The sequence below is a fragment of the Silene latifolia genome, chromosome 2 (assembly GCF_048544455.1).
Source record: "Silene latifolia isolate original U9 population chromosome 2, ASM4854445v1, whole genome shotgun sequence".
NCBI classification, from domain to species: domain Eukaryota; kingdom Viridiplantae; phylum Streptophyta; class Magnoliopsida; order Caryophyllales; family Caryophyllaceae; genus Silene; species Silene latifolia.
This window is the reverse complement of record NC_133527.1, coordinates 172623014-172648801: the sequence shown is the minus strand read 5'-3', so window position 1 is coordinate 172648801 and position 25788 is coordinate 172623014. Positions and strand designations below refer to the sequence as shown.

The 25788-nt window shown below is 39.7% G+C and overlaps 2 protein-coding genes and 1 non-coding gene across 6 annotated transcripts; all 3 read left to right on the top strand.

The window, feature by feature from the left end:
- The first annotated feature begins 350 nt into the window (after nt 1–350).
- LOC141643376 (uncharacterized) lies at nt 351–6890 on the top strand. 4 transcript variants are annotated; one of them, XM_074452514.1, is made up of 6 exons: nt 404–536; nt 1233–1862; nt 2823–2942; nt 3050–3219; nt 3804–6402; nt 6596–6890. In XM_074452514.1, exons 3-6 carry the CDS (start codon nt 2847–2849, stop codon nt 6629–6631), a joined length of 2901 nt encoding a protein of 966 aa, XP_074308615.1. In that variant the 5' UTR covers nt 404–536; nt 1233–1862; nt 2823–2846; the 3' UTR covers nt 6632–6890. The 4 variants fall into 4 exon arrangements, with proteins under 4 accessions (XP_074308617.1, XP_074308618.1, XP_074308615.1 ...); XM_074452515.1 differs by having other exon boundaries at nt 2801–2942; XM_074452516.1 differs by lacking the exon at nt 1233–1862 and having other exon boundaries at nt 351–536.
- Nucleotides 6891–7192: 302 nt separating this feature from the next.
- On the top strand, nt 7193–14706 carry LOC141641645 (uncharacterized). Its single transcript, XM_074450299.1, has 5 exons — nt 7193–7465; nt 7586–7792; nt 8330–8449; nt 12307–13720; nt 13883–14706. The coding sequence occupies exons 1-5, from the start codon at nt 7193–7195 to the stop codon at nt 14704–14706; spliced, it is 2838 nt and encodes a 945-aa protein (XP_074306400.1).
- Nucleotides 14707–24205: 9499 nt separating this feature from the next.
- Nucleotides 24206–24311, top strand: LOC141645000 (small nucleolar RNA R71). The gene has a single exon (XR_012544598.1). It is a non-coding gene; the product is annotated as a small nucleolar RNA R71 (small nucleolar RNA).
- The last annotated feature ends 1477 nt before the right edge of the window (nt 24312–25788 follow it).

Genomic DNA, 25788 nt, shown 5'->3' with positions numbered 1-25788 from the left:
TATCAAGTTATCATACCTATATCAAAACATTTATATTTTTTTTTATTAATTAGTGATATAAAAGTTATATAAAATGAACGATTTTAAATGAAATATATAGTTTTTAAATATAGTATATATAATATTAAAATAATAATTTTTTTATTTATTATTTTAAAAATAATACTATATATAAATATTACTCGTTAATATTTTAATGATATTCTTGATTAATTTTTGACCCAGCGGGTTGAACGAGTCGGGTTGGATTTTGACCCTAAAATAAACGATTATTTCGGGTTCCTCCGTCAATCAGGCCGCGGGTAAAGATTGATGGGTCTTTAACTTGAAAACCGTGTCGGATCGGGTTTACGAGTCGGTCAAATTTAGACGGGTCTATTAGGAAGTGAAAAGCATTGTTTTGGGAAAATTGATTAGTGTAGTCCCGTAGACTGTCTTCTTCTCTCCACATCAAATCCCAGCAAAACCCTAAAAAATTGAACCCAAACTTGAAGAACCGAAGCTCTAGATCGCGACTTACCTCTTTCCTTCAACTGGTATGTCCTTTAATCCTCCTATTTGTATACTTCACATCTTTTCTTCTACCTGTTTTACATGCATCCCTCCAAATCTTCCCTTTTTTTGGTTTGAAAGGCTGATTTTTGTAATTTTTTCTTAGTGATTTGAGTTATTTTTGATGTATTTGGAGATATTAGCTTGATTCCCTAAAACCCTTTTGTGAAAGTTGTTATTTTGATGCATTGAACCCCATTTAATAGAAGTTAAGCTTATTTGAATTGCGCTTGGCTCTTGTTTATTTTGAATGAGACTTGTTTTCGTCGTCGAAATATTAGGAGGAATGATGATTCCTTGAAACCCTTTTGTGAAAGTTGTTATCTTGATGATGCCTTGAACCCTGTTTTGCTGTGTGAATGGAAGTAGAGGTTACTTGAATATCAATTGGCGCCTTTTTATTTTAAGGGAACGTATTTTGTTCCATCTTTGTTTATCGTCGTTGTTGCCATCGTGTTCGAGTAGTGAAATATTAGGAGGAATAGGAGGAATAGAGCCTGTGAGTGAAAGGGGTTTTTTGTTTGATGAATTCAAGCTAGATGTGAATGGTCTTTGGGTTTTGGACATTTAGGTTAGAATTTGATGCTATGGGGATGTTTAGTTGCCTCTATGCTTTTAGTTTAATGTCACTCACTCGGATCCTCGAAGAGACAAACTAATACTAGATAACTTTTCTGCAGTAACATTTTAGGAAGCGTGGAGCTATACAGATGATGTCGATTGTGGCTCATGAAGTGAACATATTTTGCTTCCTAAAAGAGTGAAATTGCGTCTCTATTTCAATTGATAATCATAGACTTTGAGCTCCTGCTGCTAATCTGGCTCCCCATTGTTATGGTTTATTTTAAGTTTGAGGGCTATGGTGAACCTCTTAAAGCGGGTGATGGTTGATGCTTGGGTTTTAACTCATACTTCAATACAAGATCTATTTTCTATAGCCAGGCCATTCCTCACAGACTTTTTTACTTAATGAGTTACCATCATTGTAGACAAGATGCCATGGAAACAGTTCTTGTAGCATCTGTGAAAAGAAAAGAAAATCATCTTCGGAGCACAATTATTGTTGTATTATGGGGATCAAGTGTTGAAACAATGGGATGTTCTTGTTGTCATGGTATCTTGTTGTTTGATGATAGTCTCCTATACAAGAATTAGGGACAGTGAGGCATGTTCAGTAGAGATATTGGTAATTTCAAGATGACAGAGATGGTATTTATGATTAGTTGAGGTTCTAAACCGTTGTCAATTACTATGTGAAGGAGTATAGAGTGAAATTGGCAAAGCTTATGGACATAGCACCAATCTTATATGTAAGGCGAGGCTTAACAAAAGGCGGAAGCCAAACCTCATGTTTGATCTTTGCATAAAACTTAAATGAAATTCATCTTTATTATTATTGGTTACCCCAAAGTGATTTTGAATGCAAAGGGAGTCATTGTTATGAGATATAATGTATTTTAGTCACCAAAAAAAAGAAAGAGATATAAAGTATTTAGAATGCTTTAAATGGTTATGTACTTTAAGGAAAGAGCTACCTTAAACCATAGATGTTTTATTCTAAGCTTTACCTCACTACTTGGGGATCAAAGAGGGGATATAACTCATATAGGACAACCATGTTTGTAAAATACAAAGATGCCAATAAGTGAGGAAGGTGCAAAAGGATAAAGTAAGATGACATCTTAGGGAATAGGATGACAACATCATCCTATTGACTATGTGACAGCATTATCCCCGACAAAAAGAATAGCCCAATGACATAATTTCTTCCCGTTGACGTCGTATTTTAAGGTTTTAAACTTTTAATAAGTCTCCGTAGAAAAATGTTGGTTATTGAGGAATTACTTGGAATATGAATGTATTCATGTACGTGTTCCATGGAGAGGTTGAATGTTAGTGGAACTTATGTACCCATTAGTCATTACTATGTGTACTTTTCAGTTGATTGCGATCGAAGTTGTGCGTGTAATTGATTGTTTGAAGAATTGTCACTGAAAAGTCGTTGCTTCTAATGAGAAGGTGTTATGTGGGCTAAGGTGGTTATCTTGTTGAACTTTTTGTGGCATGAAATGTTGGTTGGATTAGTTTAGTTGCATTTAATGAGTATGAAATAGAATTTTTTATGTGTTTGGAGTTTAGAGTTGAATTTGTGGGGCTATGCAAATCTGATGTGGGGCAAGTTTTATAATAATAGGATTTCTCAAGTTTCATTTTATGCCAGTGTTCATCTCTGTTTCACTTGTTTCAGATCTCACATGTGTTCTGTGAAGGTATTTCTGATTTAGGCTGGAGAAATGAGCGGAAGTTTTAGGAGACGACATTCCAAATGGGATGATAAAGATTCTGAAGCCTTAACTGAAAATTTTCACGACAGTGCTCAAGCAAGGAGGGTTAGAATCTTTTCTCTTGATTAGTATCCGAGTATCCTTGGCCAATGCTATGCAAGTATGCAACTATTTATTATATCTGACTTCTGCAAATACTTGTTTATTCACAGCCCATAGAACCTGTATCACCCAGCAGAGGTTCACGGAGACACAATAGCCGCAGCAAAGATAGAGCGACGACATGGGATAGAGAAGAAAATATTGCAAGGTCGTCTGGTCCCAGTGAACTAAGACAACATGATAGCCGATCCCCCAGGAATGGTTGGGCCCAGTCTTACAGGTGCTACATGTTGCAGTTTGTTAACATTTCCATTATGTCATTACCCTTACTCCTGTGTGGCTGTGTAGAGCAGAAGCCTCTTTAGAGCCTGGAATGTTGATGATAAAATTGAATCTCATAATTTTGAAAACCACTTCAAATAAGCTCTTTTTATGATTGCTTCGTCTCCTCCCAGCTTCCACCTGTTATCCTTCATCCTCTGCATCATACAAGGCTATATTTAATCTACTTTCCGTAGAAAAAATCATTACCCCAGTGACTCAATGGCTTTCTGTAGAAACTATTTCCCTTAACATAAGGTCTTTTTTCTTCTGCGTTCTCCATGGTTAGCTCTACCATATTTAAGCACTGGCCATTGGCGTATTGCAGTCTCAATTGGTTGTGCTTTATCCAAAATTTTGATACTTTTGAGACTGGAAAATGAAAGCTATATACTTGTTCAAGTTGATTGGTAGCTGTGTAGCGACGTAGTATATTATTGGTTTTTGCAAGTTCTCTTGGCACACTCAAAATACTGTGTTACTCTATTGATAATATTTTAACCAAGATGCCTTTTCTAATTCTATATTGTTGTCTTGGAGCAGTAGGAGCAGGAGCCGGAGTCGGAGCCCATCTCATTACCTCAGACGGGATCCTGCAGGGAATGATAGAAGTAGAAATAGATCTGGAGTTTCAGGTAAAGTGTGCCGAGATTTTGTTACTGGAAGATGCAGGAGGGGAAGTGGTTGCCATTTTCTTCACCAAGATGCTCAACCCTATGATAGTAGGCAGCCTTTAGACCATAGTCCTCCTGATGATTGGGAAAGTAGACATCGTGGAGTTGGAGGTTCGAGATATTCCCCGGTTGACACCAAAGACTATGCCCCAAGAACAGAAAAATCCATGCATATTTGTAGCGATTTTTTGAAGGGTAAGTGTAGAAGAGGCGCTTCATGTAGATACGAACACCAGGATCTTGTTGATGATTCATTTAAGGAGGATCTTATTGATGATTCCCATAGGGACAGGGATCACTTTCAAAAAAACAGGGATAGTTACTCTCACCGAAACCATGATCGTCAGCCTGTTGATGATGTCCACAGGGACAGGGACAGGGACAGGGACATTGCCCCCAGAAGTAGGGATACTTATTCACATCGGAACCATGACCGAGAGCCTGCTGATGTTTATGAGAAAAGGCCAATTGAAGATGTCCATCGGGACAGAGACAATTCTAACAGAAGTAGGGATACTTTTTCTAATCGGGATCACGAGAATAGGCCTGCTGATGATGTCCATAGGGACCGAGACAATGCCCTCCGTAATAGAGATATTTATACCCATCGGAATCATGACTCTGAACCATCTGATATGTTTGATAAGAGGCATGTAGACAATTCCCATAGGGATAGGGAAACTTCACAAAGAAGTAGGGATACCTATCAAAATCATGACCGTGGGTCAGCTGGTCGGTTTGAGAAAGGGCCAGTTGGTGATGCCTACAGGGACAGAGACTACGATCATAAAGTCAAGAATGTGTATAGAAACCATGACAGTGAGCCTCAGAAGAGAGGTGGAACTTTGTGCAAATTTTTTGCCTCAGGAAATTGTAAGAATGGAAACCGCTGTAGATTCATCCATGAAGTTCAGGAAAGACTTAGTCCCCAGAGGAGGTCTCAAGATGATAAGAGGGGCCCTGATCACAAAATTGAAAGTAACCAAGTGTGGGATGGACCAAGTTGGAGTGAAGTGGCAACAATGACAAATATTGCGCCAGTTCGGGGTTGGGGAGAAGAGAAAAATGAGGTTAAGGAAGTGACTGCAGCAAAGTCCGAGGATAATTCCAGGAGCCATGACATGGTCAACGTGAAAGAAACATGGGTAATGCCAGTTTCTAATGATGGATTTCAGGATGAAAAGCCACAATTTCAGTGGGAGAGTGGAGATAGTCTTTCAACATCTAGAGTTGTAGAAAAAGTTTCTGGTGATATGGAGATCTCTCCTATGGATACCAAGCAGCATCCATTGTGCTCTTCAAATTCCCATGCGCCACCTCTGTCCAATATTTCTTTTGCTTCTGTTCAACCTAATCCAGTTAGTGAAGGTTTTTATGAAAAGCCTTACCCAATCGGATTTCAAGAGCAAACAGTACACATTGAGCTTTCCACTATGCAAAATCCTAGTCACGAAAACGAAAAACCAGTTGTGTATCATGGGGAGGGCATAAATGTCATTCCGATTCCAAACATGAATGGTCCCCCTCAGCAAGGATTCTTTCAGGTTGACCAGAATGTCAGCATTCAGCCTAACTCAGGCCTAATCCCTTTTTCTGGACATGTTATGAGTCCAACCTTGAATGTTCCTCCTCGGCAAGACCTCTTTCAGATTGACCAAACTATCAATGCACAGCCTAGCTCAGGCTCAAGTCTCCCTGCTCCACAAGGCCTGGCCCAATTTGCTTCAGAAACGTCTGATGGGAACAGAATGCAACAACTCTCACATAACCCACCATCTTTTCTCAATAGTGTTGCGACGGATGGACCCCACCTTGTAAATGCTACTACCTCTGCCAGCCTCAACATTGTCAGCGATGAACAACTGGTCCAATTGTCGAATCTCTCTGCTTCTTTGGCCCAACTACTTGAAAATAGACAACAGCTTCCACAGTTGAGTTCTGCTACCATTCTGCCTGACATGCCTAATCATCTTGTCTCCGAAACATCAAAGCAACAATATGATCCTACAAGTGATAGCGTTGAGCCAAATGTTCAAAAGTCGAGTTACGAGGTTGAACAAATAACCGATAATATGGTTCAGGATAAGGAGGGTGACGGTATGATGCAGCAAGAGCCTTTGATAACGTCTGAAGATGATGAGAAGGTTAAGAAAATAGCCGAAGGAAATAGCAAAGAGCCAGAAAACAAGCCTTCTGAAGACGTGCCTGTGGACGACGCGGACGATGGTAACAAAGGGAAAGATTCAAAGGCAATTCGTCCATTCAAATTTGCCTTAGCTGAGTTTGTCAAGGAACTTTTGAAACCTTCTTGGAAGGATGGCCAAATAAACAAAGACGCATACAAGACGATAGTGAAAAAAGTTGTTGACAAGATTATCGAGACTCAAGGACTTCAGATTCCTCATGCCAAAGAGAAAATCGACCTTTATTTGTCATGTTCAAAGCCGAAGATTGAGAAACTTGTTCAGGTGAGTTAAGTCATATATGTGATACTTGTGCGCGTGTTTCATTTAATTATTCGGCCAATGAGTCGGTCTCCCGTATAAGACAGTTTAATACAAAGTTTTTGTGTGCTAGTAAACGTCGAGATGCTACTTGCAACTCAGTCGTATAATTCAAAAACAATCATTGAAGCTTTTTCTTATGGTTAATATCTTGCAGGCGTATGTGGGAAAATTTCAGAAGAATCAAATCTGAAGGAAGAAGTGCGCGGTGGATCCTAGTTTTGCTTGTATAATACTAGCTTTAGCTGTTCCTCATTTATTTTTGAGAGATTGTACATTCCATTTATGCAGGTGGCTTTGTTTTTTTTTTTTTTTCTTTTTTTTTTTTGTTGAAGAAATTGTACTCCCCAAATCTGGTAGAGGCAACCCTGTAGGCTGTAACTTGTGAAATCTCATTAGAATTTGATCCAAGTTAACCATTTTATTTCTTCTTGGGGGCGATTTGCGCTTCATTTGGTATGCTTTTGGCCCATTTGAGTTCCGGACTTGTCCTACTAGTCTGCCTTGATATGTTGTTTTTGTTTTTAATATGATGCTTTGCTGCTACAACCATTAAAAATCACAAATCTTTAGAAGTGCTCAATCTATTAATCTGTTTTTGTTTTTTGTTGAAGAAATTAGTACCCCCAGGTATTTGTAAGGCAGTCTCTCATGCTTCATCCCAACAATTCTCATAATTTGTACATATCAGAAACCTGATAGCCTTGTGAGTCGATTTATTGGAAACAAGTTTAATATTAGTATAGATGGTATTATGTCTCCTGCCAACAGTGCAAGAAGGGTCACTTCATGGGGTGGTAGGGGAATGGTTTGGAACTTTTCAAACCTTACTTGTCTTGGGAGGTGGGCTTTCCCATCTCTTCTGGATGTTTGGAGGAATAAGTGGATTAATGGACGTTCACTTGCTCAGGTTCTTCACATTTCGGAGGATGAGTTGGCCTGTAAACCGCCTCTGTCTGTTTGTCAACTTCAAAACGATCCCGGAGGGTGGGATGCCTCTTTGGTGCTTTCTGCGTGTGGGGATCAGGCAATTCCTTACATTTTATCTATTGCTTTCCCTTCTGAAGTGGCTATGCTTTAGCCTTTCACTCGCTGTGGATAAGGCAAGCTTCCAAAACTGATTTACATCGCATGACACCAATTACAGCTACTTTTTGTAAAACAAGACTGGTCCTTATCAGTGCAAGGGAAGTGGAAAGCTCTCTTATGGAAAATTATGTTAAATTCTCTACCTACTGGTGAAGAAGCTCAAAAGCGTAATCTTGACTGGGATTATTCATGTGGCTTTAATCCATCGCGCATTTATTTCGTGATTGTCCCTTATCTTCAAGAATGTGGTTTGCTTCTCCTTTGGGTATTCGTAGTAGCGAGGGTTCTAATACCACAATTCAAGATTGGATTATCAATTGGATTGCATTGCTCTTGAAACAAGAGGCGTCTGTTTCTTCAATCTCCATTTTCATGAGTACTATCTGGAGAATTTGTGTATGCGAAAAATTCTTAGGTTTGCTCGATCAGATACTTCCTTAATTGATTCATTGCGCCTGATTTCTGACGAAGCTATCATCAATACTAATATCATGTGTGATCGACGCCGAAACTTGAAACCTCAGATGATTGTCTCCCTTGAAGATTCTTCGGATATGATGAATATCCGGAATTTTTATCCTTTCTTCCTTATTGGATCTCAACTTTGTTCGGATTATATCCGTATAAAGTGTGATGCCTCTTAGACTCCTAACTTTAAAGCTACGGTTGGTTGGTTGTTTCAAGATAACTCCGGTACTAATTTTCACACTGGCTCTTCAAGATTTTGGGCAAGAACACCTTTTCAAGCAGAAGCTATGACATTTAAATGTGTTATCTCTGATGCTATCTCCCGTGGTTATAGACACATCGATGCTACTCTGACTGTTTGAATTTGGTTCTCCAAGTCCGTGGCTATGCTGAAACGGATCATGAGGCTAAAGCTATCCTTTTATCTTTGCATAATTTAGTTTGTCTCTTCATTGTATGTCCATAAGTCATTGTCCTAGGAAACTTAATAGGACCGCTCACTTCATCGCAAAGTTAGCTGACGAGTCACATTTATATACATTAATATGCCTCCCCTTAGTTACTTTTGATATGGTTTTCGTGCTAAATTACATTATTTATATGCCATTTATTTTAGAATGTCGATACTCCCACTATTTGGTGTTTAATGCAGGAATGATGCATTTATGGAACAAGAGAATGAAATGGAGCACCACGGAGATGGCATGAAAGAATACACAGAGCATGGCACGAAAATCTAGAAGAATAAAGGAAGAGAAGTGTAGAAGACTAAACGAAGAAAGGAGCTGGCAAGGAGAGGATACTCGACCAAGTTGATGAGCAATCGATCGAGTATAATCCACTTTGATAACTCTCCGCGCAATTTCCTAAATTGGGTTTATGTTTATTATAATACCCAATTCGTGCCCTATTGTATTTTTACGTCTTTTTTTTTTCTTTTTTTTTTGATTACGTAAGAAAACTAGGTTGATCCTCTAAGGTACGACCAACGTATCTCATCCTTTCGAATGAGGGAGGTAATTTGAAGCCACCGGCTATCAAACCACCTCGAAAGAGTTGGACATGAATGTCCAACTGAAGCCATGAAGTCAGCAACCTTGTTGGCTTCACGAAAGCAATGTTTAATTATCACTTCATCGAAAAAAAAGAAGGTCTAATTTCACATCCTTGATAATACTAGAAATTTCCCACGGAATTTGCCAAGTACGTCGAATCGAGTTAATAACACATAAGTTATCACCCTCCACAACTAAATTTGAGATTTCTAAGTATTTAGCTGCTAAAATACCTTCTTTTAAAGCAAGTGCTTCCGCAACAAGGATACTATTGGATCCGAACTTTTTTGGCTCCTAACAAAACGACTTTACCATTGTGATCTCTTATAGAATATCCTAAAGCAACTTTATTACCTTCTATTCTCGATCCGTCAAAATTTAGCTTTAGGAAACCGTTTGTAGGTTTTTCCCACCAAATCTCTTCCTTACTAGAATTGTTTCTACCTGACTCTTCTACCTCGGGATTGTTAAGACCCTTAAATCTAGTCACATTCCATGTCTTAGTGCTATTATTACATAAAGTAATAAGTTTGCTGATACTTAAAATAACATTATTAAAGATAATATCATTTCTATGGAACCATGCATTTCACCAAATAAATTCTTTATAAAGTCATCTTTTGGAATTAAATCCTTGAGATAATAAGTTTCGTTAGAAAACTTTGACTTGTAATAGTATCATAATTTGACAAAAACTCGTTGAAACTAATAATGTTGAGGTCTTGGATGACAGACCCAATCAAGGAACATTCGTAAAAGAAATGATCTTTGTTTTCAATAGGATTGTTGCACAGAACACAATGAGGTGGGACATCAATATGACTCTTGAGAAGTCTACTTTTCGTTGGAAGGCCGTCAACACAGGCTTTCCAAAGAAAAAATTTCAATTTAGGAGGAATATTCAATTTCCAAATCCACTGAAATTCACATTTGTCAAGAGTTTGATCGAACAAACCTTGCGCTAACCAAGTTGCTGTTTTCGTAGAGAAATTTCCATCTACGGACAATCCCCAAATAAGGGTATCTGGAATATCATTATGTGGCACTGGAATGTTAGTAATATGATTAACAATATCGTTATTCACTAAACTGGATAATTTACAAACATCCCATTGCTTGTCTGAGGTTATAAAATCTTTAACCAAAAGATTAAGATCACGGTTACTATCATCATCAACCATACTGCTTGTAAGCGGGTGTGAAAAAACCCAATTATCAGACCAAAACTTAATGTTGCTACCATTACCTACCCGCCATCTCAGTCCTTTTCTAAATAGAGTCCGAAGACTCATTAGTTTACGCCATTGCCAAGAAGAGGCTGAATTGGATTATGATCAAAGAGTGAACAATTTTTCAAGTATTTTTTAGATACCACTTTGACCCATATACTTTCCTTATCCATAAGAATTTTCTATAAAAGTTTCATTTGAAGAGCTTTATTAGCTGCTTCAGAAGATTTAATTCCTAAACCACCAACCGACTTTGGTAAACAAACTTTATGCCAACCAACCAAATTAGGAGAACGCTGGGAAGGATTCTTATTCCAAAGAAAGTCTCTATTAATTTTATCTAATCTATTATGGATCGATGAAGGGAGGAGGAAGCTTTGCATCTGAAAAGTTCCCTTCGCGGCTAAATTAGCAATGACAAGAACTAGTCTACCTGCTTGAGATAGAGAATTCGCTTTCCATTTCGATAATTGAGTGCAAGAAGATTGAATAATGTTTTCGAAAGTATTTTTAGTCACACTGCTATCAATTATAGGACATCCTAAATACTTACCCAAATGAGCTTCCTCGTTCATATGAAGAATGCCTTTAAATGATTCACGAAGAGAACGCTCAATATTTTTAGTGCATTGAAAGGTGGATTTGTCAAAATTAACAAATTGCCCGGAAATCGTGCAAAATTTATCTAATATAGACTTAATAGTTCTACAACTCTGGTTAGAGGCTTTAGCGAAAATGATAGTGTCATCCGCAAAAGTGAGAAACGGAATTTTCTCCACCCCGGATCCAATTCTAATACCAATATCCCTAGAGCTATCATCACTATTTTTTTTGTAGAGATCTTGCTAAAATCTCGGCGCACATAATAAATATATATGGCGAAAGTGGGTCTCCTTGTCGAATACCTCGAGTGGGTCTAAAAACGTCTCCCGGTGTTCCATTTACTAACACTGAGTAAGAAACAGTGTTTATACATGCCATAATCCATGAAATCCACTTAGCATTAAAACCCATTTGCTTAAAAGTTTCCTCGATAAAATTCCATTCTAGTCTGTCGTATGCTTTCTCCATATCAAGTTTGATTGCAATCCAACCTCCTTTGCCCTTTTTACGTTTAAACGAGTTGAAAATCTCGTGTGCTAAAAGAATATTATCTTGGATGAATCGATTATGTGTAAAAGCACCTTGAAAAGGGTGTATAATCTTATGCAAGACACTTCGAAGATGGTTAGCCAAGATTTTTGCAATAATTTTATAAATTGTTGAACAAAGACTAATCGGGCGAAAATGGTTTGCTGTTTGAGGATTTTCAATTTTAGGAATCAATGCTATGAAAGTATGATTTATTTATTTTAGTAATTTCTCGGAATGGAAAAATGCTAAAACTGCATTAGTGACATAATTTCCTACAATATCCCAGTATTTTTGAAAAAACTCTGCAGGAAATCCATCGGGACCTGGACATTTATCAACGGCTAAACTAAACACAGTTTGTTTAACCTCTTCCCTACTAATACTACCTTTAAGAAATCTGTTATCTTCGTCTGTAATTAATCCACAAATAGACTTAAAATCCTCATTCTTGTCGAAATTTTTACGTCTTATTTTACCTAGTTACACCTCTTTTACATCAAAAAAGTCTTTAGAATACTTTAGACTTTCTCTCATATTGTGCAATCTTTTCACCAAGCATATACAAGTAACAAATGGTTGAATTATTTTATTCCCTATAGTGTCCAAGCTGGCTATGATTGGCTAAGGAACAACGAACCAAAGGTTCATTGGAGACATTTGTGTTGGAACAAACTGAATGTCCCTAAGTGTTCTTTCATCTTTCGGGCTGTTATGCATAAGCGCCTTGTGACTAAGGATAGGCTAATTAGGATGGGCATTACTGCTGATCAATTGTGTGATATCTGTTTGGATTAACCTGAGGATCATCACCATCTGTTCTCTACTTGTGAGTACTTCTCATTGATATTGAGAATGGCGGTGTCACTGATAATTATGTTTTATGTCACAAACAGCTTATGGAATTCGCTACTGCTGCTGGCACTTATTGGCGACAACGTGCAAAACTGAAATGGAATTGTGAGGGCGACACGTGCACTAAGTACTTTTTCAATTGGGTTAAAGGACGGTATGGTGCTAATACTATCTTGGGTATTAAAAAGGAGTCTGATGAATGGACTTTTGATATGAAGGAGATTGGTGGCTTGTTTCTTAAACACTTTTCCACTATTTTTAAGTCTGATGCTGAGCCTGAATGCTTTGACAATTACATGTGTAATTACGGTTATCTTTTTGATAATCTAAAGCGTAAATTAGGCTTTGAGGAGAGGGCCAAGTTTGGCTGTGTCTATTCGAGAAATGAAGTGCGACAGGCTGTTTTCCAATTGGGTCCTTTAAAATCACCAGGTCCTGATGGTATGCCGACAGCATTCTACCAGAGGTACTGGGCTATTGTTAAGAAGGATGTGATTAATGGTGCTCTCAATATTCTCAACTCGGGTAATGTGATTAAAGAGTTTAATAAAACCTTTATTGTTCTCATTCCTAAAAACGATTGTCCGGAGAGAGTTGGGGATTTTCGGTCGATTAGTCTCTGCAACGTTATTATGAAGGTTGTTACAAAATGTATTGCGAATAGATTAAAAGGAATTATGGATGATCTGGTTGGTCCATTCCAAAGTGCTTTCGTCCCAAATAAAAGTATTGTGGATAATATTGTCATTGCCCAAGAAATCCTTCATGTTATCAATCATAGGAATTATGGTAAGAAGTGTTTGATGGCGGTTAAGGCTGATATGAGTAAAGCCTATGATAGACTAAACTGGAACTTCATTAAGGGGGTGCTATCGAGCTTAAACTTGTCGGGCTCTATGGTTCACCTTATTATGAGTACAATTGAAACTGTTACCTATGATATCCTAATTAATGGCGCACCCTTGGAAAAATTTAAACCTCGCTGTGGGATTAGGCAAGGTGATCCCTTATCTCCGTATATCTTCGCGCTGTGCACGGAAGTTATCTCTCAAATGATTCTATACGCTCAGGATGTCACCTTCATTAAGAGTACCAAAATATGCAAGAACGGACCGGATATATCTCATTTATTATTTGCGGATGATTCTCTCTTCTTTATTCGCGGTGATTTTTGGGACTTGGACTTTCTTATGAACATTATTGATGAATATTCTGTTGCCTCTGGGCAATGCATTAATACAGATAAGTCCTCTATTATTTTCAGCCCGAATTGCTCACTTTTGACGGTCAAGAAGTGCTTGACTGAGTACAAATTTGCACCAAAGCATGACCTTGGCAATTATCTTGGCTTACCAACGAGTATTGGGTCTTCTAAAAGGGACTTATTTAAATTTCTTGTTGACAAAACCAAGCGCAGACTATCCTCTTGGAATAACATTCTTCTTTTTTCGGCTGGTAAATTGACCCTTATTCGTTCTGTTCTTTCTTCACTATCTCTTTTCTCTCTATCGGTATTTCGCATACCGGTAAGTGTAACGTCAAAGCTTCAGTCTCTGATGGTGCATTTTTGGTGGAGTTGAACTAGAATTAATAAGTATATTCATTGGTGTAGTAAAGACTTCCTTAGTAGGCCGGTGGAAGAAGGGGGTCTTGGTCTTCGCAATATTGGCTGTTTTAATCAAGCCCTTCTTGCCAAGTCTGCTCGGAGAATTTTAAGTGTTCCAGAAAGCCTTATTAGCAAAGTTATTGGTCCCAAGCTTGGTGTGCAAAATGATCCTTTTTTCCAGAACCGATGGAAGACTCCCCAAGCGTCGTCATGGGCTCTAAAAAGCTTAATCTGGGGCTCTGATCTTATTTTCAACAATATTGCTTGGACGATTGGCTCGTCCTATCGTCTTAATGACTGGACGAGTAGATGGATTGAGGGCTGCAGTCTTCGTGATCTCTGTGGGGATATTATTGATGCTCCTACTAATGCCATGTTCCTGGTTGGTGATCTTCATGATAACCATAGGAGATGGGATTTCTCCTCTTTTGGTTTCGATCCAGGCGAGGGAGTTAAGAAAAAAATCCTCGCAACTTTCATCCCATGTCAACCTTCAGATGACTCATTCTACTGGAAATTGTCCAGACATGGCGATTTCACTGTCAAGTCCGGATATTATGCTGCTGCTAAGGGCTTATCTATTGGTTCTAACTCGGTTGTTGATCGCTCTAGAATGTCTACAACTATTGTTACCTTCTGCAAATCAAAGTTATGGAAATTGCCTATTTCCATCAAACTAAGGGTGTTTCTATGGAAATTTATGGCTAATGCCCTTCCCGTTGGCTCTGAATTTCTTAAACGAAATATGCATTGGCGCTCTACCTGCTCTCTTTGTGAAGACTCTTCCCCCTGTGTGGAATCTCTCTCTCATCTCTTTAGAGATTGTAGTTGTTAGGCCCAGTTTAGCCTGGTCTGACTCTAACCTGGCCTGACCTTACTAGGCTGATTGAGGCAATCAGAGACCGGACAAGTCTAACTACTATTTGGCAGATAAAGAGTATTACAGGATAAGCAGGCTACTAAATCCTGGAAGAAAAGCCTGATGGTAAGTGCAAAATAGCCTGGTAAAGCCTCCAAACAGGCTGGATTAAGAAGATAAACAAGAAATGCAGTTGTATGAACTAATAATCACGTCCTATTCACAAGGAAGACCAAGTCTAACTACAAGACCTTGTCACTCCCATGAATCAAGACGCATAAGGAGGAAGAGCTGAAGATTGGTTAAAGAAAAGAACGAGTCAACCGGATTAATAGGAAGTGTGCCCTATTAATCTGGTAACAACTCCGACAATGGAGGGGAACGTTAAGATTAATGCAACGTTAACATTTGTACAACTATAAATAGCATTTGTAAACAGATTAGGGGGGGGGGGGGGGCAATTATTCCTTAGTTATTTCACAATTTTACCTCTGATTATTTCTTGAATACTCGATTATATTCACAAAATTGTACTCAGCTTATTCAGATAATACAAAGCGATATTCTTTATACTTAGTCTTTCCTTATTATTTATTCATAATATTTTTCCAAGCTTATAGAACTAGATACCCAAATTACTCTTTAATCAAGCCGGATCCATTCAGGGAAAATCCTGCTAAAACAATTGGCGCCCACCGTGGGGCATCTAGTTCTTTAATAAAAAAACTCCTTTTACCATTTTTCCATTTAATATTCACATACAAAAATGGTGGAACTCACCTTAGAACAACAATTAGCGGCTGCCCTGGCTAAAATCAAAGAATTGGAGACAATTCAAGAGAAGCAGCCCAGACAGAAGCTGAAATCAGTAGGCTTAAGGAATCTGAGTCTAACCTGAAAAAGAAATTGGAAAATCAGGCTTCAGGCTCCAAGACCAGATTCGAGTCAGGAACCCCATTCTCATCCATTATCAAAAACATTGACTTTTCCAATTTTGCTGATTCACCCTTTGTAGATGAAATTGCAAAGATTGATCTCCCCAAGAAATTCACCGTTCCATCCATGAGAACTTATGATGGAACCTCTGATTCACAAAATCACGTTGCCATATCAAATAGAAGATGTTAGCCGCCTCAATACCCAGTGAACTCAGGCAGGTCTGCATGTGTAAAGGCTTTGGCACAACCCTGACTGGAGCAGCATTACAATGGTTCATCAATCTCCCAAATGGAGGTATCAAGAATTTTGCAGAACTGATCAATGCCTTCAATCAACAATTCGCAAGCAGTAGAGACATGGCCAAGAGACCCAGTAACCTGTTCAGGGTCAAGCAGCTTCCTGAAGAAACTCTCAAAGAATTCATGGCTAGATTTGTCAAAGAGAAGGTAGCCATTCCCAGGTGTGACGAGGAGACAGTGGTAGAAGCCTTCAGGCAAGGGGTCTTGCTTGATAGTGAAATCTATGCAGATTTAACCAAGAAAGCCTGCCCAACCTTTGCCACTGTTCAATCCATCGCCTTAGAACATGTCACATTGGAGGAAGATCTCAACTTCAGAACAAACTCATCCGGAGGAAAGCAAGGCTATGGACACACGAACAGGAAAAGCTCCTACCAGAAAGGAGGCAACACCAGATCAGCCCCTTATTCCAGGCCTGAACGATCTGAAGTCAATATGGCACAAGAACACAAAGGTAACCTTTCTAGCCTACCAACTATTCCTGAATATAACTTCTCTATAAATACTGCAGGATTAATCAAACGCCTGGAAAGCTTGGGAGACACGGTCAGGTGGCTTAAAAAATCCGACAACCCCAGGAAAGATCCAACGAGATGGTGTGATTTCCACCAGGACATTGGGCACACCACAGAAGAATGCATCCAACTCAAGAAACAAGTGGCATACCTTCTAAAGAAAGGCTATCTGAAAGACTTAATCCAGCAGCCAAAGAACAGAGATGAAGGACAAAACAAGAGAGATTCAGGAAACGGCAGAGATCCTCCTCCTCCTCCCCCCATCTATGAAGTCAAGTTCATAAATGGAGGATCAGAAATCTGTGGTCTGACCAGCTCGGCTGCCAAAAGAATATCCAGGGAGTCTAGACTTCAGCCCTCTCTTAGATCCAAGTCATTGCCTGCTATTACTTTTGATGACTCAGACTTGCAGGGAATATCAGATCTACACCATGACAGCTTGGTAATTACCATGCAAATTGGCACAGCTAAGGTATCAAGAATCCTGATAGACGGAGGCAGTTCAATCAATTTGGTGATGCTTGACGTCCTCAAAGCTATGAAGATAGATGAAGGAAAGATCATCAAGAAATCCAGCGTCTTGGTTGGGTTCATGGGAGAAACAAAGAACACCCTGGGAGAAATTAGCCTGCCAACCTATGTGGAAGGCGTGGCTTCATATGAAAGATTCGGGGTAATGGATTACCTATCCTCATATAACGTAATCCTGGGCAGACCATGGATCCACAACGTCAAAGCAATCCCATCAACATACCATCAGTGTGTGAAAATACCAACCGAATGGGGGATAACCACCATCAGGGGAGAACAAAGGACGGCTCAGGAATGCTACACCCAGGCTTTGAAACCCTCAAAATCAGGTAAGTCCCTTGCATAACAATTAAAGTCACCTGCCAGGGAAGAATATATTGCACAATCACAGATGGAAACAGGAGAGGTCATTTTGGACCCAGAATTCCCTGACAGGAAGGTACTTGTAGGGTCAGATGCACCAGACTCGGTCAGACCCAATCTGGTCAGCTTTCTCAAAACTAAAATGTCCTGTTTTGCTTGGTCACATTTTGATATGACTGGTATAGATGCTGATATTATAACCCATAAGTTAAATATTGACAAATCATTTAAGCCTGTACAGCAAAAGAGAAGAGAATTTGCTGCAGAAAGGCATGAAATCATCAACCAAGAAGTTGACAAGCTATTGGACATGGGAATGATCAGGGAAGTAATGTACCCTGACTGTCTTGCAAATGTAGTAGTCGTCCAAAAGAAAAACGGCAAATGGAGAGTCTGTGTAGACTACACCGACCTAAACAAGGCCTGCCCCAAAGATCCATTTCCCCTACCACACATCGATGCAATGGTGGATGCTACTGCAGGCCACGAGATGTTAACATTCATGGATGCCTCCAGTGGATTCAACCAAATAAAGATGCACCCTGCAGATTAGGAAAGTACAGTTTTCATCACTGAAAGAGGAATATACTATTATACTGCTATGCCTTTTGGATTAAAAAATGCAGGTGCAACCTATCAAAGGTTAGTCAACATGATGTTCAAAGATCAAATATGAGACACCATGGAAGTCTACATAGACGATATTGATACCCGTCATGAGGTGTCAAAAATAAATTTATAATCTCCAACTACAACTATAGCTAGCGGCAGTCGGGTCGAACCACAGAGAGGCAACCGTAATTTCTAGTTGTTTAAATTCGGTCTAAGGTAACAAAAGGTGGGGGTTTGATTGGGTTTGGTTAATAGCTAATAACAATAAAAGAAAAGTAAACTAATGAAATATATAAAATCAAGTATAAAAAGAGGTACTAGGATGGTCGGTTCGTTATAGTTTCGGCGGCAGCATATTAAACAGGTCTAAATCAAATACATGAGGCGGGAAATAAAGAGGTCCTCTCGGTCCACTCTTAACAAATAACATCTTTCGATCTCGCTATAGGTCCCTAATATCACTAATACTAACTTTCGTCCTGAAAAGTGATTTACGGTCTAAACTTCACTTATCTTTCGATCTCAGCATAGTTTAGTCATTTTAATTGGTGATCTGGCAACTGTCCCTATCTCTCGATCTAATGGGTCAGTCAATCCTAAGCATTCAACTAGTCGTGTGCACTCGATTCGTCGAATAAAGAATTAAAACAAGTAAAACGAAAATAAAACCTCACGTGGTTAGTCGATCGACCGGGTAGGGTGGTCGATCGACCAACACGCAAATCAGGCCGTGTTCATTATATTGCCGCCTACACTACAATTCCCCTACATCCTAGCACAATTAATTTAGCTACTCATGGCTATGGCGAAAATAACAATAATATTGACGATAAAGACTACTGAATTCATGCTAAAAATAGTAGAACAAACAATTAACATAAACGATAATTGGCTAGGATTCTAACTAACAATTCTATATCTAACAACGCAATAAAGATGAACTGAAAGTAGAATAGAAGGAATACCGAAAATTGCAGGAGAATAGCAACGGAATGATTAGAAGTATGAATGAAAATCCGATGCAACCAATATTCCAAACCCTAACTATGATATTCTAAAACTGAATGTGAAACTTAGATAAAAACTGGGATCAAAACTGGATGCCTTTATCTGATGTTCAAGGTTACGTTATATAGCAAACATACATAACAACTTATTATCAAAACCTAAACATAATGGGCTTGCTTTCCTCGATCTTTTAATTCTCGTCTGAGTAGCGGGGTGGTCGATCGACTGAGATGACCGGTCGATCGACTGCTATGCAGTGTACAGTAGTTTCTGGAACCCGCATGTTGGTCGATCGACTGAAGGTAGTGGTCGATCGACTGCTTTAGCTGCTACTTGACTTCTATAATCTCGTGGATTTGTCTTTTGGGCTTTGAAATGCGCACCAAGCTCATTCCTCGAGTCAATATTTCACGTCAATTGCAATGCAGGATAGTCGGGGACGGATTTAGCTCAATTTCCGTTGAATTCTTCACATTTCTGAAATAATGTACAAAAATACGGAAGTAGACGGAAATAGGGAGAAATGTAGCATAAACTACACAAATGAGCTCTGAAATGCGTGTAAAATGAGGTGCAATACATCATATAAAAGACACGCATCAAACATCCCCAAACCAAACCCTTGCTTGTCCCCAAGCAAGAACTAGACTCGATCTAATGACCTAATGGAATGAGTTCAATCTCAGAGCGAAATGCAACATGTAAAGCCTAAATCAATTTAATGCACAACCAACAATCAATTAGCAAATGAATCATGCAAACGAGTTATGGAGTCGTTAAAACTACTGAACCGTCAACTGTAGAGACTTATCAAATTGGACTCTTACGGGTCGCTCATATCACTCAAATAAGCACAGGTGAATAATGTAAAGATAGAAAGAATTCATTTGTAGTGACACTCACCTAACTACGACCTATAAGAACATGCCTGCAATATAATATGAAAGCAATCTCTATGACCGTACATACGCATTCCAACCAACAAAACACCATGACACATGCCGAGGTATATATGTGGATATGTGAGGTATGGGTAAGAAGAGGCAAAACATTTATGGAAAAGTGGAGGTACAGGTGATCAAGCTAGTACCGAAATGGAACCATATGGCAACATCCAACTTCTTGCTCAAAAACAAATGAAACGGTGCTATAGCAAGCACAAATCTCACAATCTCCAGGTATAAAGGTAATCAACTAACTCCCCATAAGATAAGAATAAAACATGGGAGCAAAAATCGCCAAAAGATAAGGATTTGAATTATGCGAATTTGATTTATTTTTCTCGAACCTCAGTCGATCGACCTATGATGCCAGTCGATTTACCGCTTCAATAGTACAGAACCTCTTTTTTCTTTCTTTTTTCGAATAATTTCTTTTTCACTTCTTTTCTTTTTTTTTTCTTTTCAACTTTGTTTCTTTCTTCCTTTCTTTTCATTCTCCCAACTAAATCTCAATAAGAGCATTTACTACCAAAAACTAAGTAACAATCCCAAGGACACGGACTACTAGCTTGACAAAGGACAGGCTATATGTAGGATGTAGTAATGGGACAAAAAGGCTATTTTTGGCAGTGTGGGGTTCATGGGCATTACGAATAAGGGAAAACCTCTACCACATGTGTCAACTAACTACAGACCGAATGCAATACAGGTATTAAGCAGATTAAGTTCATATTTATGCAAATTGATATGACATGTCTTATAAGGAGTACTACTCACATTCCTAAATAAACCGGTCATAGATGTCACCAGTTATAGGCTCTAAATCTCAGAAATATGATGTAGCTTGCCAATTTTCAAAGTCAAGTCTCAAGTTCAGCAAATAATTAACGAAAACTCGTGGATATGCACTTATACGATTCTACTAATAACATGTTAATCAAGCAAGGCTTAGGCAAAACAAATGCAAATGCAATATCATCCTTGAAATACTACCGTTTCGACTTGACCTATATGCTAAAATAAACATGCATTTTATTTGAAATTTTTGAAATTTTTGAAATTTTTTTGAATTTTTTTTGAATATAAGAATGAAATAAACAATGCAAAACAAAATGTAAACGTGAATGCAAGCAAATGATATGCGACGCAAAACCCTTCCCCAAACCAGATCGCACAATGTCTCCATTGTACAAAATCATGTAATGAAGAAAAGAGAAATGGGAATGTGCGGGAAAATAAACAAATAAAAATGACATGAAGTGGAAATCGGGAACTTACAAGACTTTAAGCGCAGCAAAGGAAACCTCCCCAAACCAGCGTGAGCTAGGAGGTTTCGTGAGCAGCATGCTACTAATAAGTACCTGAAAAGACAAACAAAGTACCACGCATAAAATCGAGAAAGACAATAATGAAGCGGTACTATGTGCAAAATTGAGAAAAATAGAAGAAATAAATAAAGGACGGAAGATAAAGTGGAGTAGAAAACTCCCTTAATTCCGCAAATCGACCAAACATAGCAGGAGAGAGGTCGTAAACAGTGCAAGTGATGCGAGTCGATCGATCGACCACAACACTCGATCGATCGACCGAGGTGAAAGGAACAAGAGCTCCTGGAACTGCAGATCGATCGATCGACCACTCGAGCCGATCGATCGATCAAAAATCTTTTGTTACTTCTTATTTCTTCGTATTTGCTCAATTACTTGAGCTAAAGAGGTCTAAAAACCTGCAAATGCACAATAATACGCGCCCAAAATTGCGCAAAACCCAAAATAAAGTCTAAAACGCATAAAATCCTAAGCAAGCAAAATAAAATGCGAAGTTTCGTGCACACAAAAGCAATAAAAAGTGTTTAACAAAAGCAAATAAAAAGTTTGGAAAACATGTGATCAACTAGTAATTGATCAAGAACGGCCGCGGAATGGCCCACTTCGTCGGCTTCTGGCTACTAGAGGTAGCCTCAACGGTGCTTATCTTCTCAGCTGCACACTTCTTAGCTTCCACGTCCGTATGGCTCAACGGATCAACACTTTCATCATCTTCCCAGTCAATGACCTCTTCTTGCTCATCAAAGTCCAAGTCGGACTCCCTTGCCTTGACCGGCTCGTCATCAACATCCTTATCAGTGGCATAGCTAAGGCAACCAAGACCTCCTCGTGAAACGATTGGCTTCTTTGCGGCTGGAGTGACTTGCAGCTCTTCCTTCCCCAAACCAGCTCCTGCAATATCAGAAATAGACAAATCTTCCTCCAATTTGCTCCCAATTTGGGGCAGAGGGGTTACAACAGGAATAGAGATAGGTGAATCGGGAAGCACAAAGTACGATTTCTTGTCGAAACCGTATTACAAGTCACAGCCACATGGGGTCCTTTTTCTTAGATGGTCGGCAAAAACAATAGAATGCTTGCCCACTTTAAAAGTCAAGGTTCCTAGACCGACATATATGACTCGCACCAAAGAAGTGTGCGAAATGGCCTACCCAAAATAATGGGAATGTGGGCATCCTCAGGCATGTCAAGTACAACGAAGTCGACGGGGAAGAAAAACTTCCCTATTTGGACGGGGATGTCCTCTAAGACTCCTATTGGCTGGACCGCAGATCGGTCAGCCATCTGTACTGTCATATCCGTCACTACGAACCTAGTCAATTTGAGCTTCCTAGCCAGACTCAAAGGCATGACGCTTATACTAGCTCCTAAGTCACATAATGCCTTCTCAATAGAGAAGGTACCTATATTGCAAGGAACAGAAAAGCTACCCGGGTCCTCTAGCTTATGGGGTGCAGTATGAGACAAATAGGAGCATGACTCTTTGGTTAATGCGACAGTATGCACATTTTCAAGTGACTTTTTTTTAGACAAGAGTTGTTTCATGAATTTAGTGTAGGCAGGCACTTGATTGACCAACTCAAGGAAAGGAACTTGTACATTCAAACTACGAATAACTTTTTCAAATTTATTGAAAGATACCTGTTCCTTTGTCGGCACTAGTCTCTCTGGATATGGGGCTGAGAGAAGTACCTTAGCGCTCTCTTCTAAGTCTCGCATGCCGGCATCCGTGGACTTAGGCTGAAAGTCCACCACCTTCTCCCTATTGAAGCTTGAACCCTCCTCAGATCGTCTCAAATGTGAGCCATTGACCGACATTGGGTCGAACTTCGAATCGGGACGGACCCATCAAAGACTCGGGTCTTGCCCGATACTTTCGAGTTGTCGAACCCCTAACAAATGGTCTCTTAAATTATCGGGCATTGAAGGACGAAATTTCTCAATATCGCAGGGTCTCGGTCGATCGACCACCTTGCTCGATCGATCGACCGAGATGTACGATTCCTTAAGCTCCTCAGAACCCGCATATCGGTCGATCGACCGGGTATATCGATCGATCGACGATATACCCGTAGACGCCTTGTTCTTGTTATTTCTCGTTAAAGCTTTCTTTTGACTCGGTTCCGCCTCATTCTTTTCAGGGGCATCCTCGACCATAGCAGGCCCCTCCAGGGTAGACCCACTCCTCAAAGTAATGGCATTCAGGGTCTCTTTCTGGTCAGTTTGAGTGGGTAAGTGTCCGGGAGCTGGAGTGGTACTCTTACTAGCCAATTGAGCAATTTGGCTCTCTAGTAGCTTCATCCCGGCCTCTCTAGCTTGGGACTCTTTCAGCAGCAAGTTCTTAAACTCAAGAAAATCGAAACCATGGGATTGGTGTTCTTCTTTGCGGCACATAAGGAGGTTTTTGGTATTGTTGTTGCTTATGATGAGGGGGCACATAAACTTCTTCTTTCTCTTCTTGTTGTGGAAGTTGAGTTGGATTCAGGACATTCTGGCTACTCCACCTCAAGTTGGGGTGGACATTCGGCTCATAGTACGTGTTTGTCTGCCTATAGTGTTGAAAGCCAGCACAAGACTCAAAGAGGACAAAACAATTTTCTGAGACATGCCCCTCAGCTCCACATCTTCTACAGACGAAAGGACCGTCCGAAACAGCGTTAACATGGTACATCCCACCTTTAGAAGCTCCTCCCAATTCATATTTGTCAAACCTTGCGGTGAGAGCTTCTAGTGCGAACAGAGAAGATTCAAAGCAGCTCTCCTCGGGTTTCCTCTCGAATTCCCATATTCAGCCTTATGAGTGGCCAAATCATCGATGATCTTCCACCCCTTAGTCTCTCCCATGTTCTCAAGAAATCGGCCATTGGCTGCAAGATCCAAAATAGCCCTCGATCGTCGTCAGCCCATTATAGAACTGGTTGCAAAGACTCCATTTTTCGAACCCATGATGCGGTATGTTCGCACCAGTTTCTTGAAACGGACCCATGCTTCATGAAAGTTCTCATCAGGCCCTTGTTTAAAACTCGTGATCTGAGCTCTAATGGCATTCATCTTTGAGGCAGAGAAGTACTTTTTGTAGAATGCCAGGGCTAAGGAATTCCAGTCGGTGATCCCATGAGCGGCTCGGTCCAGATCTCTATACCACTCCCTTGCAGCATCACGAAGGAAGAAAATGAACATGATCTCCTTGATCTGATCTTGGGTCACACCGGCCGGCGGGGGTATAGAGCAGCAATAATCAATAAAAATCTCCATGTGCTTGGCTGCATCTTCATTTGCAGCTCCCCCGAACTGGTTTCTCTCAACCAGGTTAATATAGGAAGGCTTTGGCTCGAATTTTCTCGCCTCCCCAGGTAGTTCGAATCCTTTGTAGAGATTCGCAGCTGTAGGCTCTGAATGACTAGCAATGGTTGCTTCTTCAGCCATGACTGGGATTTCTGGAGAAGTAACTGTCTCACCAAGAAATTGAAGCGGGAGATGTAGGTGGATCTCCTTGAACAGGAGCGTTCTCGTAGTAGCTTGACGAGTACTCGCTCTTCCTCTCGTCGGTAATACCCTTTGTGATCGTCTCAACTCGCGCAAGGATTTCTCGATCTCAGGATTTAATGGTACTAGTTCACCACCCTATGACCTGCGCATAAGAGGAAACTACAAAAAGAATATAAGAAAAGTTTAAGGAACGGAAGTCCCTTAAACTAAAGAAAGACTAAATAAAAACAACTAAAAATTAGAACAATTGCCTCCCCGGCAACGGCGCCAAAATTTGATACCCGTTGTGAGGTGTCAAAAATAAATTTATAATCTCCAACTACAACTATAGCTAGCGGCAGTCGGGTTGAACCACAGAGAGGCAGACGTAATTTCTAGTTGTTTAAATTCGGTCTAAGGTAACAAAAGGTGGGGGTTTGATTGGGTTTGGTCTATAGCTAATAACAATAAAAGAAAAGTAAACTAATGAAATATATAAAATCAAGTATAAAAAGAGGTACTAGGATGGTCGGTTCGTTATAGTTTCGGCGGCAGCATATTAAACAGGTTTAAATCAAACACATGAGGAGGGAAATAAAGAGGTCCTCTCGGTCCACTCTTAACAAATAGCATCTTTCGATCTCGCTATAGGTCCCTAATATCACTAATACTAACTTTCGTCCTGAAAAGTGATTTACGGTCTAAACTTCACCTATCTTTCGATCTCAGCATAGTTTAGTCATTTTAATTGGTGATCTGGCAACTGTCCCTATCTCTCGATCTAATGGTCAGTCAATCCTAAGCATTCAACTAGTCGTGTGCACTCGATTCGTCGAATAAATAATTAAAACAAGTAAAACGAAAATAAAACCTCACGTGGTCAGTCGATCGACCGGGTAGGGTGGTCGATCGACCAACACGCGAATCAGGCCGTGTTCATTATATTGCCGCCTACACTACAATTCCCCTACATCCTAGCACAATTAATTTAGCTACTCATGGCTATGGCGAAAATAACAATAATATTGACGATAAAGACTACTGAATTCATGCT